General features: G+C 52.3%; 1 protein-coding gene across 3 annotated transcripts in view; it reads right to left on the bottom strand.

Moving 5' to 3' along the window:
- Dlgap4 (DLG associated protein 4) overlaps positions 1-19,973 on the bottom strand; it is a 77,174-nt gene extending 57,201 nt beyond the window's left edge. For 2 of the 3 annotated variants that reach the window (XM_027945157.2, XM_027945155.2), the window contains exons 1-5: positions 18,975-19,973; positions 15,715-15,956; positions 13,701-13,815; positions 11,141-11,191; positions 7,898-8,138 (exon numbers count right to left, since the gene is read on the bottom strand). In XM_027945157.2, the coding sequence (XP_027800958.1) occupies positions 7,898-8,138; positions 11,141-11,191; positions 13,701-13,815; positions 15,715-15,956; positions 18,975-19,973 (1,648 nt within the window). The remainder of the gene's footprint in view (positions 1-7,897; positions 8,139-11,140; positions 11,192-13,700; positions 13,816-15,714; positions 15,957-18,974) is intronic. The other variant, XM_027945158.2, reaches the window with a different exon arrangement.
- Between the last annotated feature and the right edge of the window lie 373 nt (positions 19,974-20,346).

Genomic DNA, 20,346 nt, shown 5'->3' with positions numbered 1-20,346 from the left:
GGCCTGGAAGGGAGCGCGCGCCCACGTCGGCATGCGCATGCCCGAGCTGGGGGCTCCGCCCCTCGAATTGCCCAGCCAAACCGGTTCCATCTGGAACGCGATGCGTTCTTAGTGCTGGAGGTGGAGCGGGCGGAAAGGCACACTAGTTCGTCCTGGAGTGGCCGGGAATACTGAGGCTCACAGAAAACCGCCTAAAGTGGCGTTCTCGCCCCTCATACATAGTCAGATTAGCCCTCAGGTCCTATACTTTGCTTCCTAGGTGAATCTAGTTGCCCACTCCGCTCCACCGGTAGCTGTGCGCACTTGGGATCGTGGAGATGGGTTCCCCTGGGCTCCAATCTCGGCTCAACCACTTGAAGCCAATGTGACCTTGAGCCATTCAACTTCCCTGCTCTTTCCTATCCTCCTCGTTTAAAAGAAAAAGGCAAAAGTACAGCTGTGTCTATTACTGCCCCCACACCAGCCAGTTCCCCGTGCCCTTAGCGTCCCTCTCCTCTTACAGTCCAGGTCCTTTGCTTCCCTGCATACCTCAGGTCGCTCCTACCGTAGGTCTGTCCACTATCACAATTTCCCCCCTACGATGTGCTGAAAAATGAGAGAAGAGTCACAATTTATGTACTCAGCACTCAGTATGCACTCAGAAGCGTCCAGGTCCAAGACTTGGTGGAGCCCAGTGAGGAAGCCTATCTTTTGCCCTTGGGCTTTCTGTGAAGAAGTGCCCCATTTCAACAGTAAGGAATTTTGGTGCCTCATCACTCATTCTGGGAAGGCCTCGTGGATTCACCTATTCCCCTCTGACCCTATGGATTCTCCCCAGGTTTTACTGTTCCTTGCCTGAACACCAGCCTCTCTAATTCATCCTGCCCATGTTGCTACATGATTCTCCTGTGACCATATGTAGTTCTTTACCATGACCTTGGATCCGAGCCCCCCTCTTTAGGACAAGGGAGAAAAGGCTTTGAAATCAGGCAGACTCAAGAGGAAACAGCTCCTTGACCTACTTGGTGGGTGACCTTGGCTGTATGTTGGGGTACTGGGTTAAATCAGGAATGGCAGATATGGGTAGTTTCTGGCCACAGCAGACATCACTAATCAATGGTGGCACACTTATCTGCTTAACTAAATCTCAGTCCTGAGCTTTGAGGATCAGAAATGACACAAGAATTGAAGTCCGTTTTCAGTCTCTGGTCATGATGGTCTTTGAGGTTCCTTTTAGCCCTGACACTCGGAGGATCAGATGGGTTGAGCTGACAGGAGCCTGCAGTGTAATAACCCGAGACTGGGGAGGGCGGGATGCAGGGTAGACTTAGGGGAGGAGGTTGACTGGAGGGGTTTTGTCAGCCTCCCTTCCAGTGTATTCAATGTTGGGAGTCGGGGGCAGTGAGTCAGAGAAGAAACCAGGAGAGTTCTGGGGATTGGGAGAAGGGGCAAAGGGAGGGCAGATCATCCTGTGACTTGGTGACAGATAGGTACACAAACACAAACACAAATAGCCAATGTAAGGCCAGGGAGGGGTATGTATCTGCTCAGAGTGGCAGAGAAGAGCTGAAACTAGAACTCGGGGCCCCTGAGCAGGGAACAAGTGTTTCCTGGGCCTGGAAGCTATCCCAGCTCAGCTTCAAGACTCCTATGGCCAGGGAGTGACCCCAAGTGTGTGCACCTGTGTGTATGTGTGTTCACATATGTGCACAAGTGTACACATACACAGATGCAGAGGATGCTATTAGCAGGAGAGGGGGTGCCACTCAGCAGCCCTCCACCATCATGCTTGTCGGGCCCCTGGGTAATGTCTCAGCTTCCAGTGTGATTCAGAGGGAGTGGGAGAGACACAGAAAGGAGGGTGGGGAGGGCCAGAAACTGAGAGGGAAGGAAGGAAGAGAGGGTGGGGGCTGGAAAGAGAGGAGTTGGGGAGAGAAACAGGCCAAGGGAGAGACAGAAGGCAAAGATGGATGGGGAGGGGGAGGAGGTGGGGAGGGAAGATGGCAGAGTAAGGGGAGGGAGGCTTTTCTCTGTTCTTCCTCTTGGAGGCCTACAGAGAGGAGAGGAAGGATGGGGGTAGACTGTGGTTACAGTACCTGTGTTCCCTCCCAGGTGGTCCTCTGGCTGGGGAGGGGCACAGACAGCAGCTGAGCTGCTGCTCCCCCCTATTGTCCCAGCTGGAACTGCCCGGCCTGCCAGTCACCTGCCAGAGCTATTTCTGGAATGTGGAATCTGGGTCAGAAAGGGGGAGGGAGGGGTGGCAGTGGCAGCTCTGGCAGCTGGGAATTTGGCCAGCTCTGAGTGGGTGGGTGGGCGCTCACATTCTGCCAGGTTGTCACTGCCTCAATAACCAGTCCTCACCCACGTCTCTCCACCTGCCAGCGTCTGGTCTGTGTACATATGTGCTCACATGAGAGAGACAAAGAACTTTCATGCCACTCAGCAGTGTGGGGCTCAGAATGTGTGTATGGGGTGGGCTAAGGGATGACTCCCTGGAGACCGTACTGAGGAAGGGGGCCTTCTGAGCAGGGAGATAGTGGCTGAGAGAGGGTGGGCCTGTGTGTGTTGGTTACCTGCGTGGAAGAAGGTGATTATGGGTAGGGCTGCCAGGTATAGTTGTATAAGTTTTATGCTGATTAAGGATGCCATGCATGGGTGGGGGGTTGCCGTCCATAATAGAGACACAATCAAGTTATAGAATTATGATGACAAATTCCTGGCAGATGGAAGTAATGGATCTAATTATAACAGAAACTGTATATCATGACCCCTGTTTGGCAGATGGCAGTGAAGTGCCTGAAGAAGGAGCACCCTTTCTTACCTCAGTACATAACTGCCACATGAGCCAGCTGCAGTTCCAGTCACAGACTTAAAAATGTGGTGGCTTTGGTTTCCCCTGTGGGGTAGGTGAGTTCACTTGTTTGCATGAGGGGAAGAGAGGGTAGAGGAAGGAAGGGCAAGTTTGCAGTGGTCTGCAGTGGGTACTGAGGGGAAACTGGGAGGTCAAATTTTTTGGTGGTTCCAGTATACACCAAAGGCATGCTTTCCTCAAGGTTTGGAAGCGGGGCATGGGCCCTGGAGGAGACACATGTACAGGAGTGTGCATGCAGGTGTATGTTCATGTTAGGTATATATGTGTACATATAAGAATATCAGTATGCACATGTTTTTACATCTGTTTTCATACCACATACAGGTCGAGGAGCACAAGACTTGATATAAGTCTATAAGTAGGTCCATACGGGCACATGAGTCTGGGTAGCCATGAGACATTGCTAAATGATACCTTCTTAACTACCTTGATTTGGGCTAAAGCCTCCAAATGGAGAATACCTGGAGCCCCACATTTCTATATTTAGTGTCCACAGCTGTATCATACATATGGGATGTGCTGGGGTGCTGTGATTGATTGGATTATTGGCATCAATTCTCAGCTCCTATTTGTAGTCATGCTGTTTGCTGTTACCACAGTTGCTTTCACTAAGAGTGGAATATATTTTACTGGACTTTGGTTTTGGACTCATGTAACTTACTTTGATCAACTGGATCAGAGAGAAACTTGAAATGTGTTTGCACAATGAGGTTGCCTTGAATATTTCTGCCATTACTATGGGAAGAACAAGCCCTGGCTAGGTCACTGATTCCAGAGCACCCTTTGGTCCCAAGATGTAGGACACATAGAGCAAAAACAGCTGACCTGCAAACTCATGAATGAGAACAAATGCTTATTATTGTGTGCTGTTGAAATCATGTGCTTGTTACACAGCATCACTGTGATAATAGTTGACTGATACAAATTGGTACCCAAAGTGAAGTGTGATAGCAATAAAAACCGAAAATATGTTGCATTAGCTCCAGGACCAAGTGGTGAGTAAACAGTGAGTGAAGTGTGATAAGGGGCTTGAAAAAAGATCCTCAGGATTATGTGTGGGTCCAAACTCTTGGTGAAACTGTCATCTACAGTAATTTGAGGAGAACAGATAGATTTGGGAAAGATAGTTTTCAGGCAAAATGTTGAAAGCAAGAGCTGACTCCTTTTAGCTGCTTTTGATAAGCACAAGAAAGAGAGGAATTCACAAAAGAAATGGCCAATCTGTAGAGAGTATTTAAATAGAGAAGGCCCAGAACTTGCTGAGCTGGAAAATAAGTCTGTTAACTGCAATTTCTCCAGCCAGTAAATCATTCTCAAATTAAGATACAGCCTGGGGATAAAGATCAAACTAAGGTTAAGATACTGGTTAAGATACATAATGGGAACCAAACCAAATTCAGGGTGTGGTTATAACACCTTTTATTAACACTCTCCAGGTACCACTAGTACCATCAGGTCAAAAGAACACCCAGAAAGCTTAAGGAAATGGTCTCGAAGAAGTCTACTATACCTAAAGAAGGCATAATTAAGTCAAGAGGGCGTGGCATGATTCAGACCTAATTGTGGCTGTGGCTTTGGCACATGGAGTACATAGAAAATCTATACTGTGGGCTGGGGTTGTGGCTCAGTGGTAGAGCACTTGCTTAGCACCTGTGAGGCACTGGGTTCCATCCTTAGCCAAAAAAAAAAAAAGAATAAAATAAACATATATATATATGACTGAATTTACTTAAAAAAAAGAAAGAAAACACATAGTGTTTGAGATAGGTGCATGGATAACACTGATCAGCTTAGGTTAAAGGAACTGAGATGTGAAAAAAACATTTAGCTCCCGATTTCAGGTACGAAACAGGATATGGAAGGTGTTCAGCTGCCCAAAGAGCATATTTTCCATTATAGGAGATATTCTAGGAATAAACCCTATCCCACAGTATTTGCCTGACAATTTGTTGAGAATTACTTCTGACTTGCCATGAAGCAGTGAACAGGAGTATGAACTATAGTTAGACTGTCCCTGTTTTACCAAAGTATGTTGTGCCTGCGGGAGGGCTGGGCTATGAGAAGATGACTTGGTTTTTTAGATAATAGGTCAACTGATCAAGAGGAGCCACATCCAGACCTGACAAAGGTCATGAGGTCTTGATGCCATGATTGGATGAAACTCTGGGGGGGTTGTGGATAGTGTTTTCTGTGTGGGAGGGTGTGAATAACTGTGGCCAAGAGAGTGGACTATAGCAGATTGAATTATTATTTTTATTTTGTATTTTTGGGTACTGGGGATTGAACAAAGGAGGAGCACTTGACCACTGAGCCACATCTCCACCCCTAGTTTGTATTTTATTTAGAGACAGGGTCTCGCTGAGTTGCTTAGCACCTTGCTTTTGCTAGGCTGGCTTTGAACTCGCGATCTTCCCACCTCAGCTTCCCAAGTCACTGGGATTATAGGCTTGCACCACCATGCCTGGCCAGATTGAATTATTGACCCTGGTTCTTTACCCCTGTCTGTATCCACATCCTTTGCCATGTAAGTACAGTCTTACACAAGGCTGAGAGGGTACTTCATCCTTTGACTTTGAGCTCAGTCATACGACTTGCTTAGCCAATAGGATGTCAGCACATGTCAGACAAGTCAGGGCCTTGAATAGTCTTGTGCAGCTGGTTAGGCTTGCTTTCTTGCCGTCTTCTACCACTATAAGAACATGCCCTGGCTAGGCCACTGATCCCAGGAGGACTCTTTGGTCCCAGGAGGAGAATGGGAGATGTGGAACACAGCTGTCCTAGCTGACAAACTTGCAAGCAAGAAGTTAATGTCATTGTGTTGTACTGACTTTGTGATTGTTTGTTATGCAGCATTATTGAGGCAAAAGCTGACCAATAGAGGGGCCTAAACAGTTATGGGACATGTAGCCTATCATGTACCTTCAGTCCATTCAAGAGTAACTGGGGTTTGAGGGAACTGGTGAGTGAAGGCTTATTTTCAGGGAACTTCTGGGGATGCTGTTTGTCCTTTCAGGCTAACATTATGTTTAGAGAACTTCTCAGGTATGTGAGAATGTGGGGAATGTGATTCTTTACCAGAGGCTCTCATGGGACTGCAGCAGAGTGCCTGGGAGAGTCTGATGGGGCTTCCTTAGATTTGGAGGCCATAGAACCATGGTCTCAGCTCTGGCTTGGAGACCCCTAAAGAGAGGCTGGCAGGGCTACCCCTGTTAGCAGGTCTAGAAGGAAGGCGATAGCAGACCAGTCCATACTTCAATGTTCCACAGGGACAGGGCCCTCATCCTCACTTGGTTAAGTGATCATGAAGGGAGACAGTAGGACTGGAATTGTTGTCAGAGGATTCTGCCCCAGATGCCTGACTAGCAGGCCAGGGTCCCTAGCAAAATGGCTGAATGGAACCGGGCATGGTGGCACACACCTGTAAACCCAGTGATTCAGGAGGCTGAGGCAGAGTATTGCAAGTTCAAAGCCCACCTCAACAACTTAGTGAGACCCTGAACAACTTAATAAGATCCTGTCTCAAAAAATAAAAAGGGCTGGGGGTGTGGCTCAGTGGTAAAGTGCCCCTGGTTCCAATCCTCAGTACCAATAAATAAATAAATAAAATAAAAAAGCTGAGTGGGGAGGTGGGGACCAGAGAGAGAAGCTGAGGGAAAATAAGAAGGGGCAGAGTGAAGGGCATTACCCGCGTCAGGAAAGAAGACCCAAGGAAGGCCCATCAGGCCATGGGTCAGCACCTGACATTCAGAGAGTCCCAGCACCACACAACACCTGCCCCATCTGCCTTTCCTTCCCATTCCACATGGAGGAACCAGAAATAAGCACTGGTGAACAAGGCAGAGAGAAGACACTGACCACCATCCAGCCCATGACTGGCCCTAGCCACAGGTAGCTGTCATTTGAGTTGGACGAAGCTGAAGTTGTAAAATTGGATCAGAAAGGACTCCTAGTAACTGAAAAGGAGACTGATCTTTAAGTTCTTAAAGTGACCAGAAGAGCTCAGGGATTTGCTCCAGGTATCACCCAGGGACAGGGCAGGAAGACCCGAAAGGGTTTAAAGGGCAATAGTCAGGGCAAGTTGTTTCTTGCTGTGCCCCCTACAGAGATCAGCTCATTTAATCAGTAAATTGGCTACCTGTGTGTAGAATATCTGTGGGATTCAAGTTCATTAACTGACATCAAACACGGGCTGAGCCCATGAAACGGCCATCTCTTCTACAACAATCCAGCCCCAGTTGCCCTGATTGTCAGGGAGCAAGTCTGACTAAGATCCAGTAACCAGGGCCACACTTGTCGCACTCCTACCACAGAGTGTTTAGATAGAGCCTCCTGGCTCCTACATGATAGGAGGGTGACAGTGAGCTTTAGCTCCCCAAGAGCTCTCTGGGGGTCTGGCTTATATCCCCAATTTATAGATGGGGAAACTGAGGCTCAGGGAGGAGAACTGCCTACCTAGAATAAGCTCAAATCTCTCTCTTCTCTCTACTAAACCAGAAATGTTGCTGTGTTTTCTTGGTCTTGACTTTTCTATTACTGCATGGCTTGATCGGTCACACAGTGTTCCTTCTTCCTCCTATCACACAAGGGTTATCTTCAGAGGAGTCAGAACAAGAATCAGGAAGAGTGGCTTCTCCCTGATTGTGTGAGAGACCTGAAACTCCCTATGAGAAGGCTCCACACAGATCTGCCCTCTCTGCAGGTCCTACTCTCCCAAAGATTTGCTTCTTTAATTAATCCCAACAGCAGGCCCACTTCAGTTAGCCTGCCTACCAGCATCAGGCTGCTCGAAGCCAGGAAGCCACCAAGGCCAGGAGTCTAAGCACCCCCGACCCCACCCAGTCTGCTTCTGCCACCCTTCCTTTGAGCTCCAGTTCACCAATCCGTCGGAAGCACAGGGCAAGGCCTTCTGCCTTCACTCCCAACCATGCTTCCCCGGGCGGCCAGCCCACTGTGGCTTCCTCCCACGCAGTCCCCCAGACTGGCCCACCAGGCGTGGTTCCTCTCGAAAAAACAAAATACAACACCCCCCATCACCGCCATACTCACTTGGAAGCGTGCGGCTGTTGCTGAGGCTGCCTGTGCTGGGCGGAGGGGAGAGGGACTGAAGGGAGACACTGTCCTCCTCCTGCGAGCAGCCTGCCTGGATGGCCCGCAGGTAGCTGTGGCTGCGGGAGCGGAAGTAGCTGGGCAGGGGCAAGTCTAGAGCCTCCGCCGCTGCCGATTCGGCTTCGCTACAGGCTGATTCGCAGGCTGCCTCGTACTGGTCACTCAGCTCTGCTTCCCGTACCTGTCCAGGCAAAGGCAGGCGTCAGTCCAGCTTTGCTCGTTATGGGGGAAGGGATGCTTGCTGGTCGTTCAGCTGCAGGGCTGGACAGTTGGTGGGCCTCACACAGCCCACCCCTCCTCCCACCTCACTTGGAGCCCTTAAGAGATGAACAGCTCCTCTCACCTCTGTGGTCCTCAATTTCCCTGTGCCTACAGCGAGGAGAAAGTGGGACTATTGGAGGATGTTAACTAGATTCTAGCTTGCTAGCATGTCCGTATTGATCAGCCAGTTTAAGTTTATATCAATTCAGGGTGAAAGAAGTCTATCATCAATTAGTAATGTCCACCTTGGATATTGGCATGGGATCAGCAGTAGGTGTGCTGGATATTTACCATTTTGTCGTTGGATTTATTCATTTTACAAGGGGGTGAAATGCCAAAAGCAAACCCAAACGAAAATGAGGGGCAGTGAAGGGAAGACATTTTTCAGGGGCACCAGGGAGGAAGGAGCAGAAGCAACCCTCCAAATATAATTTAGGGAAAGTTACTCTAGCCCCAGAATACAGAATGGATGCTGGGGAGGGTGTCTGGAATGGAGGCAGAGGCCAGAAACGAAGCTGATGCAATAGCCCGGGGAGTAAAGATAAGTCTGGAATGAGGTGGTAGCAGTGAGGATTGATTAGTGACGTCTGCCAGGGACAGTATTGAGAGTGAAGGTGGGTATGCTGTTTGCCATCTCACATCTAGTTCAATCTCATCAGATGGGTCCATTTCCTCCAGATCATGGTCATCTAGGACCCTTGGGGCACGAGCATAGAGGGCTCTCATACATGCACTCTCTGAGGGTTCTAGAATGGTTTTCTGACTCAGGACACGTGTCTCAGGATATGTTGGTAAGTGGGGACCACAATATAAATTGGGGAGTCAGTTGGCCAAACATAAACACTAGGTGGAGACCCTGAGGGGAGCCTAGGGCTCCAGGAGGAGAGAATTCCAGCTGATGGAGCATCATGTGGAGGAAAGGATGGATCTCATCAATGGAGTAGCTGAGTAGCTGTGTGACCTCAGGCCATCGTTGTGCACTCTGGGTCAGTCCTTCCTTATTACCTGCATGCAACAGAACTGTCTGGGCTGGGCACTAGTCTGAGTGTGCATCAGGTAAACCAACTAAGTGGATCCTCAACCAATTTGGAAGGTATTTGCAAAGGTCTAAATTTGTGCTGTCTAATATAACTAACTACATGTGGCTATTTAGGTTTATTTATTTAGAATCATATAAAGTTCCATAGTCATACTAGTGACATTTTCTCACTTGCTCAAAAGCCACATGTGACTAGTGACCAGTGGCTACCTTAGACACGCATGGATTGTAGAACATTTTCCATCACTGCAGACAGTTCTACTGAACAGAGCTGCTAAAATAGACCACACGGCATGTAAAATTCACTTGGAGGGGGTATTAAAGCAACTGTGTTTATTCACCGAAGCTGCAAACTGTATTTTGGGAGACCTTTGTGAATGCCAAGGGCAAGGAGACCTTGCTTTGGGATTACACCATAACAGCACAGCTCTGGAACCAGACCGCCAGGGTTTCAATCCTGGGTCCATTGTTTCCTTGCAATTTGAACACAGGCAAGTCACTTAAATCATTCTGTGCCTCAGTTTTAATTTATAAAATGGGGTTAATTCTAGTGTCAAGATCCAATGAACTAACTGGTGCTTAGAACAGAGTCTGGGAGAGTAAGCACCTGGCCACTTGTACCTGTAAACACAGGCAGCTACATAGGCTGTGTGCAAGGATTTACAAATGTTGGTTAAGATGCTCCCAAGTGCTGGGCATGGGGGTGCACGCCTGTAATCCCAGCAGCTTGGGAGGCTGAGGCAGGAGGATGGCAAGTTCAAAGCCAGCCTCAGCAACTTAGTGAGGCCCTAAGCAACTCAGTGAGCCTCTGTCTCTAAGTAAAATACAAAATAAGGGCTGGGGATGTGGCTCAGTGGTTAAGTACCCCTGGAATCAATCTCCCAAACAAACAAACAAACAAAAAAGATGTTCCCAAGCTGGGGTGCAGGGAGGGAGACCAGCTAGTTAGTGCTGCTGGCCTGTGTGTGCTGGGGACTGTCCTAGGGGCTTTATATGCTAACACATCACATTCTTACCACAAACCTATTGCAGTTAGGGGGATATAGAGGTCACCTGAAGACTCTCTGGAATAATATGTTCAAAAGGAACACATAGCTTCTATGACATGGGGAGAGGGACACATAGGCATCTACAGTGGGAATCAGGAGATGGTCTGGTCCTGGCTTTGCTCTGTGTGATATGTGCCCTTGGACAAGTCCCTTGTCCACTCTTGGCTATAATGAGGGGTTGAGCTCAGAGCAGTTTTCCTGCCCCACTTTCTGGATTTGGGATTAGTAGGGAAAGAGGGCCTCTTCCAGGGGCAGGATAAGTGTTCATGGGAGGGGGACCCTCTGGGCAGCCAGGCAGTGCCATGACTGTGCTGCCTCTGCCAACTTTTGTAAAGTTGAAAAGTCTTTCCATTCACTTCAACACCCTCAAATCCTTAAAGGTTCTGCTGGGGCTCTGGAGAAGAGGACAGTCAGGGAATCTGGGAGCAGGGACCTGGCAGCCCCCTATCCAAACAAAACAGTCTCCCCAGGCTTAGGGGGAGGGGAGGAGAGGAGGGAGGGAGGGAGGGAGGGAGTCAGAGGACTGTTAGGGAATACTTCCTATTGTCCTGAAATTATTTCTTATCCAATAGGACCTAGCTCGCTCTCGCTCTCTCTCTCTTCTGTCTCTCTCTCTCTCTCTCTCTGAGAAGAGGAAACTAAGGCACAGAGGAATGAAGCAACCAGTGGTGAGTGGAGGGTCAGTATACCCATGTGAGTCTCAATTCCATCTGCACTGGAGGGGCTTTCCTGTCATGGTTCTACCCAGGTTGGTGCTAGGCCCATTCAGACACAGACCTAAGGCCTAGCCCTGGACTTTGGATTTGGATGCATGAGAATAGTGAATATACTGACCTGTTGCTCATGGCCAAACAACTGGGGGATCAGGGAGGCCTGTCCAAAAATCTGCAGGAAAGAGAGGGTGAGGGTTATGGGAGGGCCAGGGTGGGGGCTGGGCTGGGTGATTCAGGTTCAGGTGCCAGGGAACTTAAGGTTAGCTGATCTAACCTCCTCCCCAGAATGGCTGGGGCCCAGATGCTAGGCGATATCACTTGGCTTCCTCTAGGGATGGGAGGCTCATTCCTGGGGCTGGACATTACTGAGGACTTGTGATCTGCTATTTATAAGTCCTTTTCTTGGTCTAGCCCCTGGGACCATGGATACTTTGCTGCCTTTCCCCCTGAGCAGGCAGCCCACCTTGATATGCAGATTAGGGATGGCACCCAGAGCTGTCTCCTCCCCAGGCTGGAACATCTCTGACTCTGGGGCTACATATGCAGCTCGGGTGGTTAAACCTTCTAGATATGAGGGCTTGGGGAGGGGAGGAGGACCCTGGACTAGGAGAGAGCCAGGATTGGGCAAGGAGCGATGGGTGAGATCTGCCTGAGTCCCCAGCCTGGCCCATTCCTTGAGACTTTCTTTGTAGTCAAAAGGAAAAGGTGTTCCAGGTGCTGGGGACAGGTGAGGGACGGAGACACAGAGAGACATATGGAGATCGATACACACTTGAGAGAGTTGGAGGACAATGTGAAGGAGGGAGATAAGACAGAAAAACAGAGGGGCCCAGAGAAACAGAAGGCCCAGGAAGGAGACAACACGATATGGGAGAGTCAGGGAGGGACGTGCCTGTTCTGTAAACACCTACTGAGCATGTGTCAGGTGTGAGGGACGCGGCGGGGGGACAGGACAACATGGTCCCTGCCTATAGGAAGATCCCAGTTGTAAGAACTGACCAGACAGTAAGTGAATAAACTAATATAATTCCTGTACTGAGAGCCTACGGCAGGGCACAGAAACAGCATGGGGGTGGGGGAAGCTACTGTGGTGACCCAGGAAGGCCTCCTGAGGAAGTGACATTTAATCTGAGAGCCAGCTGTGCAAAGATTTTGAGGGCAGAACACTCCCTGGCAAGAGAACAGTGACCTGAGTAGGAAGAGGTGTGGCCCTGGTGTGCAAGGAGCAGAGGGGAGGTGAGCCCAGCTGGAGCAGGATGAGACAGGGCCTGGGAGGGAGGCAGGGCCTGGGTCTTAGAGAGGCTCCCAGGTCCAAGGGATGACCCTGGCTTTCCCTTGGGGTGATGTGGGAGCCCTGGGAGGGCTTGAAGCTGCTCCTGACTGCTAAGAACACTTGGAAGGGTCAGTCTGAAGGCCAGGACAGTTGTGCAGAAGGGACTTGTTGGGGCCTGGATGAAAGTGTTAGGGGCAGAGTGCTGGGGGCTGCGGTGCTCCACCCCTTCCCACGTCCAAATTCAGACTGGTGTTTGGAGAGTTGGGGGAAGGGTTTGGCCAGGCCAAGAATAATGGAGTGGTGGGGGTCCCCAAGCCTGCCTTTCTCTCGCTTTCCTTCCTCCCTTTCTTTCTTTTTTGTGGTGCTGGGCACAGGAGGCTAGCGCTTTACCACCAAGCTCCAAGCCAGGCTCTCAAGCCTTCTAAGGGGTCCCCTGGCCCTGGCTCTGGACCTATACCCGAGGGGCCAAGGCCTGTTCCCTCCTAGAGAGGAGGCTGCCTGCGCTGCTGCCCACACGCCTGTCCTCTCTGGGCTCATCTCCCTGTCCACGGCACGCAGGGAGCCCTCAGCCTCGGCTGTCTCCCTTCGCAAGCACTAAAGTATTGTGCACATGGCAGGGACTGGGTCCCTGCTCAGCTTTCCCTCCTCCTAGCTGTGTGACCTCACCTCTCTGAACCTCAGTTTCCTCATTTGGGCAATGGGGTTGTGGACAAAAAGGCCATCTTTGGGGTGGCTGGGAGGGTTCAAGGAACTGACAGTTGAGAATGCTGCAGGCAGGTGAAAAGTGCAGCAGTGTATTTCTCCCCATCAATGGCAGAGCTGGCTGGGCCCTGGATGTCAAGCTTCCCACTGAGCAGGGGGGCTCAGGGTTGAGAAGTAACTTGCCCAAGGTCACACAGCAAGATGATAATAGTAAGCATAAAGAGAGCCATGCTTTGCTGAACATATTAAGTTTTTCATCCTATTTATTCCTCACAACACTGAAACAGGAATTACCCTCCTCTTGTCCTAAATCAAGAAACAGGCACAGGGAGGGGAGGGGACTTGACCTGGTTTCCTACCATCAGTGACAAGAATGGGACTTGAACCCAAACCTTTCGTTTTATACCCCATGGCTCTGAACCCAGTAGGAGCTGATAGGGCCAGAGCCCCTACTGGCAGCAGTTTTAGGTGTCCTCCCTGGATCCCCAGCTCAGGAGATGTGTATCAGACCCTGTGACAATGCTCTCCAGCCACAGGACAGTCAGTGGAGCAGAGAGACATACAGAGGTGGCTTCAGGAACAAAGGCCAAACAGAAGCACAGTGTAGACATCCGGGGATCAGATGGGAAGGGCTGGGCCTGGACGACTATCCTCCTGAGCAGGAGCTGGGGCTCTCCCAAGCCCACTGAGCTTCCAGCCACCTCACCTGGCTGATACAGCTGGAGTCATTGAGGCTGTCACTGATGGGGTTGTAGTCCTCTTCCCAGCTTGGACACTTGGAAGGCAGCAGCATGTCCACTGAATCCAGGCGGTCCAGACTCCTGGGCAAGGGGTAGGGGAGGATAGGAGGTCAGCCCACCCATTGTTCAGCCTGGGAAAGTGAGGTCCAGAGGGTAAAAGACTGGCCAAGATCATTCAGTGACTGAGGGAAAAATGGAAGTCCCTGCCAGCCTGGGAGGGTAGGGGGTGATGAACAAGGGGAGAGCTCCCAGCTTTTGGGGATCTTATCTGTTTACCTGTAGTGAGCAGGTGACCCTCACCTGTCATGCCCGCTCCTGCCACTAGGTGGCAGCACAAGCTTATATTTGACTTTTAAGGGAGGACGCTAGCTCAGCCTGGCCCAGCTCAGCCTGGCCCAATTCCACCACTCCCCTTCTTGCTCCCTCTAACCTGGGGCAACTAAAGAGACTGAAGAGTGTCTTTAGACCCACAGCATTGACCGGGCCTGCCTGAAGGATCTAGTTCCACTGTGATGACCTGGTGGCTTCTTCCAGGTCCCAGAGGACTCATCACTAATCCCTATGGCTTCAGCTCTTCAGTCTTCTTCACATCTACCTAACCCCAGGTCTCCACCAACACTTTCTCTACAGGGAAAACATCCAAACATCCGAAGGTTCAGACTACTGACCCAGAGGGGGCTTGGACTGGAACCGAGCTTTCTTCACTGGGTGAACCTGGATGAGTCACCACCCCTTGCTTAAGTCTCAGCTTCCTCACAAATAAAATGGGGACGACACTGCCTGCCTGTTGTGGTGAGGTGTGTATCACGTGCTCTGGGGTAGGCGCAGTGGCCAGCAAGTCAAATGCTAATAGAGAGCAGCCGTTACTGTTACTGGTTTCCTCTTACTCAAGGCCTATGCCCTGGTCCTGCCTGCCTCTTCCACCTTAATGTTCACTGGTCACTCATAGAATGGCAGGTTCTCAGGACTAGAAAGGGCCTCAGGGTCATTCTGCTGAGCCCCTCACTTAAACACTGGAAAACTGAGGCTCAGAGATGGCTGCAACCTGGAGACCATTTCCTGCCTTCTGCCCCAGTCAGATTCCTGACTGCTCTGAGTACACTGCCCACTTCCTGTCTCACTGACCCCTGCCTGAGCTATTCCCTTCCCTCAGGCCCAGGCTACCTCCTCCAACAAGCCTTGGCTCAGGCCCCAGGAGTTGAAGACCAGAATAAGCTTGTTTCCTCTAATTCTCCCAAGTCTCCAGTGGTGGAGTTCCAGGCAGAGTGTTGGGACATGCAGAGGCTGGCTATGTCTCTTTGACTCTGTTTTCGCTCCCCTCCCCAATTCTGGAGCCCAGCACAGAGAGGGTCCTTCTATGGGCAGGGCTGGGACATATGATGGGCTCACTAAGGAAGGGCAGGGGTGCCCAAGCTGAAGAAAGGATCCTCTGGGGCAGTCCCCTGTGGGGTGGAACTTACCTGGGGATGTGGCTCCTGTGGCAGAGTTTACCTGGACCGTTCATCCCAGCGAGGTTCTCATTATGGGCGGGGTTTACCAAAGGATGAGGCTCACCTGTGGTCAGGACTTAACTGTGGGTGGGACTCATGGATGGTTCATGGTGGGGATCTTCCGGGATAACTTATCAGATGAGTGCAGGAGCAGCCTAAGTATGTGGATCTTATAGGAGCAGTTGCCTGGATCTGAGGTGGAGGGGCAGGATTCACTGTGGGGCTGGGCTCTCCTGGAGTGGCCCAGGAGAGGGAGGCGAGGCTCCGGGGGCGGGGCATACCTGCAGAGGCTCACCTAGGGGCTTGTCTGCACCTGCTGAGAGAGGCCTTCCCCGGGTGAGAGCTCGCGGCACAAGGGTCGCACCTGAAGGGGCGGGGCTAGCACGTGGGCGGGGCTCCCGTTACGAGGGTGGTCCTTTTAGAGCGCAGGACTCGAGAGGGCAGGGCTCGCCTGTGGGCGGGACCCCAGGGGGCGGGGCGGCACGGTCACCTGCGTGGGTTGCTCTGCTCTCCCAGTGACTGCTGCGTGGCCCTCAGGTAGCTCTGGCGCCGCGCTGCGGTCTTGGGTGAAGGCTTGGGGCTGCCGCCAGACTCGTCGCTGTCCTCGTCACCCATGGCCTTGATGTAGCTGCCGCTGCGCATGCGCCGGCACGGGATGGGACCCTCGGCGGTGGCATCCGCCTCGCGGGGGGATAGCAGCGCGGTGCTCCACTCTCCACCGCCGCCGGGCACCTGGGGATATCGGGGGTTAGGACTCTGCAGGAGTGCGGGGGACAGCTAGGCCCCGGGCTCATCACCTGGAAAATGGGTCACGAAGGATTGTTCCCCACCTCGGGGAGTTGGGTCTTCTTATGCTGCTTTACTGTCGTTGAAACCACAGCGTCAGAGCAGAGCCTTGGGCCCGGAGGGATTTCTGGGTTCAAGAACTGCTTCTGTCCCAGCTTTATTGTATGCCCTTGAACGAGTCTTGAACCCTTCTATGGATCCTAGCTGGGTTTGCCCCAGCAAAACTACTCCAAGGCCCTGGGGTCCCAGTGGCCTCTACAGCAGTCACTACCTCCCATCATTTCATTATGTCATCCCAGGGGATGGCCTGTGATCCCACTGCATGGATGACACCAGGCCTGAGGTGTCACTAGCAGAGAGGCTTCCAGACCCAAAAGCACAGCTTGACCCTAGAATGGGGGTCAGGGGTCCCTGGCACATCAGCATGGAGGTGGGGACCCAGAGTCAACATTCATTGCCTCACAGATGGGGAAACTGAGGTATGGAGAACAGAATGTTTGCCTGGAAGCGGCAGCCATATGGCAAGCTGGAAAAAGGGCTGTTTACCATCTGAGCCCAGGGGCTGCACCCAGGGAACAGGGCCAGGATAGAGGCAAGTGAGGCCACAGCTTGAGGGCAGGCTGGTCTCCAGAGGTTATGGTGGAGGTAACAGCTGAGGGGACCTCTTGCCCTTCTGAGGGCAGGCTCTGCTGGCTGCTCTGGGGCAATGCACACAGTGTAACTCTCCTGTCACTTACACTGTTACGTACACACAGGGAACTTGATATGCACATCTCAGCGCTTCCATGCTGCAGAACTCAGAGCTGGGGCTTTGTTGTGTCCACATATCTCAACACACACAGAGCAGGCATACCATCCTCTCTAGGCTCCTAGTAAGTGCCCCCAGCACACCATACACTCCTCAGTGACACACACCGGCAGCCGGTTCATTCAGTGCACCCCTTCACCTGGACACACCAGCACACAGGGCAGGCGCACTTCACACCGCACATTTCTACTCTCACCAGCAACCCCTGCACTTGAACACACCTCTCACCATGCTCCCACCTCACTGTGTCCTCCCTGCCACACACAGGTGCCACTGCCAGGGCTGCACACTTCACCACAGACACCCAGACCACATGTTCCAGGGTACACAGCAAGCACACCCTCTGTCATGGCACAGATGCACACTCCCACACAGGCACCCAGACTTCTTTATGCCCTCAATGCATTGACAGGGTCCCGTCTGGGATGACCCCACCCCAGAGGCCCCCTTAGCCTTCTCATAACTCCCCCTGCTGACTGCCTAGCCAGTCACCATGGTCTGCAAATTCTACCTCCCCAAATCTTAGCTAGTCTATCCCCACTGCCCACAAGGAATGAGGCCTTGTGCATCTGTTACGGTTTGGATTTTAAATATCCCCCAACCTTTGGGCGTCATTGGACCATGAAGACTCTGACCTCATTAATGGATTCATCCACTGATGGATTCATAGCTTAATGGACTGTTGGGAGGTGGGGGAAGTGATCGCTGTTGGAGGAAGTGATCACTGGGGGTGTGCCCTTGAAGGGAATATTTTGTCCCTGGCCCCTTTCTTCTCCTCCCTCTTTTTGCTTCCCGGCTAACATGAGGTGAACTGCTTGGCTTTACCACATGCTCCCTGCCACCATGCTCTGCCTCACCACAGGCTCAGAAACGAGAATCAAATGATCATGGACTGAAACTATGTGCTAAAATGTATGTTTTCTCTTTTGAGGTGATTGCTCTCAGGCATTTTTTCAAAGTTCAGACCGTGTTTCTAACTACCTGCTCGCTGTCACCCAAGCAGGCAGCACAAGCCCCAGTTATGGTGTTATGGATGCATTTCCACCTGATCAGATCCAACCACACTGTTTTGAGAGGGAGCCAGGCCATGCACCATGCTCCCTGATGTCTAAACTAAGGAGGCAGACTGAAAGCCCCAGAGGTCCCCAATACAGTTAAAAAGCTGCCTAGCTTTCAACCTCCTCCTATTGAAAAGAAAAAATCTCCCCCCCCCCCATAGTCTGTCTCTGGAGTTTTATACAGAATGACAAGAACTCAGGGCTCTGTCAAACCCTGAAGTTCATCTCAGTCAAAATGCATTTAATATGACTTCCCCAGCGCTGACCAGGTCTCTGCTTGCACACCCCCTGGATGAGCTGCTCACTACCTACAGAGGCAGTGCCTTTCATTTGTGATTTGTTTCCTGAAACTTCCACGCACAGCACTGGGTGTGGCTCTGCACCCTCACCCCCAACAAGCATTTCACAGCCCCTCGCCCTGCCCTTGAGAGCCCCTGGGACTGTGCAGCAGCAGTGATGTCTCTGAGCCTTCTGCCAGTTTGAAGCTGTGTGGCCTTGGTACATCAGCCTCAATAGCCATTAGCATGTGAAAGAAGAGACACCCCCCAGCTGAGTCAGGCCCCCAGGGCTGGCAGCCCTCAGTGCTGGCCACCTCCCACTCTGACTCCTCTCCCAGCATCCTGATCATCAGGACTGTGTTAGTAGAATTGTCCATTTGTCCGTCTACCCTTCCCACATTTCCTGAGCATTTCCTCCATGCCTGACCCCAGGGACACATGGCTGCATCAGATGTGGTCCTTGTCCTCAAGGAGCTGCCAGTCTGATGGAAGTGGTGGGCAGGAGGCAGGAGGGGGATGGGATGGTACAGTTTCTAGATTTGCCTTCTAAGGGCACAATATCTTTATTCATTTTTTTTTTTTTAATGTGGTGCTGAGGATGGAACCCAGGGCCTCACACATGCTAGGCGAGTGCTCTACTGCTGAGCCACAACCCCAGCCCAAATGAATCCTCTTTTAGAAGGTACTACCAGAAGCCCATTTCATAGCTGAGGCTCAGAATGAAGCAACTTCCCAAGTAAATCTGCAGTACAAGACAGGCCTCAAAACTAGTGCCCCTATCCCCAGCCTTCATCCCACCCCAACCCTGGCAGACACCCACCTGCAGGTAGTGGTAGGCTAGACCCTGGTGGCATGACTTGGACTTTAGTAGGCTCTTATCCAAGGTGGCCGAGGTCTTCTGGCAGACCTCATGGGCGTGGCTGAGGGTCAGAGTGGACCAGGAGCCCCGTTTGACATAGTTGGTGTCAGTGCCCACCCCAAGGCTCGGGCAGGTGGCGGGGGGTGCTGGCGGGGGTGGTGGGGCAGTCAGGTCGGAAGTGTTGCTCTTGGCAGCCTTGAGCATGTGCCCGCTGATGGTGTTGTAGGCATGCATGAAGTAGCGCGGTTGGGTGCGTTCAGGCTGGCGGCCCAGCGTCATCAGCCCGGAGGCTGGGCCGCTGCTGCGGAAGGCGCCACTCTCGCCGTCCAAGTTGTCGTCAGAACTCCACCAGCCTGAGATGTTGGAGCGGCTGCGCCGTTTGGGTTCCCCAGCCTTGGCCCGCTCCTTGCTTTTGGCCCTCCGGCCCTTGCCGTCCTCCATGCCACCTTTCTTGCTGCCATTGCCACCGACCTTGCCTGCTGTGCCCTCCAGTGAGGGTGCCTTAGTGAAGAAAAGCCTCTGGACAGAGTGGACCAGGTGGCGGATGCGGCCAGGGCTTTCACCGCGGGCCTTGGCCTCACCTCGGGGGAACTGGAGGGTGCTGAAGCCATCGCGGTGGATGGGCAGCTGCTTCTCAAACTGGTCCAGGAGGTTAGCGGGCAGCCGGTTGATCTTGGTGGCCTGGGCATGGCTGGGGAACGGGCTCTCCTCTGGCACCTCGAAGTGGGAGTTGTAGTGGATGCGGGGGAAGGTGCTGCTGGGCGGCGGCAGCTGGTTGTTGAGCGGGAAGAGACCGTCCCCTGGGAGGGTGTTCTGCCCGGGGAAGCGGGCCTCGCGGGTGAAGGCCTCCGTGGGCGAAAGCAGGTAGGGGTTGCGATCAGGCCCTGCGAACAGGGGCTCATGTGGCGGGTCCAGGCTGTCAGAAAGGTGGCGGGGGCGGTTGTCACCGAGGCCTTTCATGATCCCGGCCCGTGGGGCGGGGCCGTTGCCCTAGCGGGGCGCCCGGGTCACTGCTCCCGGGCGGCTGCTGTCCTAGGGAGAGAAGAAGAGAGGGCTCAGCGGCTCAGCTGGATTCGGAGGGCCAGGGTGCCTGGAAGGACGGACCTCAGCATTGGGGGACCAAAGTCAGAGAGTCTGCCCTTGCCATGTGGGGTGGAGGAGGAGAACCCACGGGGAGGCCACGCCCTCTGGTGTCAGTGAGGTGATGGCTGCCGCCAGCCACCTGCTGGCAGACCACCTCTCCTCTCCCAGCTGGATGCATAGATCTTCATCATAACCCGCAAGCCCCTTGAGCAGAGCTCCCCCATCCTCCGAATTCCATGGTAGAGTGCGG

This window comes from Marmota flaviventris, chromosome 2 (genome assembly GCF_047511675.1).
Source record: "Marmota flaviventris isolate mMarFla1 chromosome 2, mMarFla1.hap1, whole genome shotgun sequence".
NCBI lineage: Eukaryota > Metazoa > Chordata > Mammalia > Rodentia > Sciuridae > Marmota > Marmota flaviventris.
Note: the sequence above shows the minus strand (reverse complement) of the source record. Positions and strands in the feature narration are given on the sequence as shown.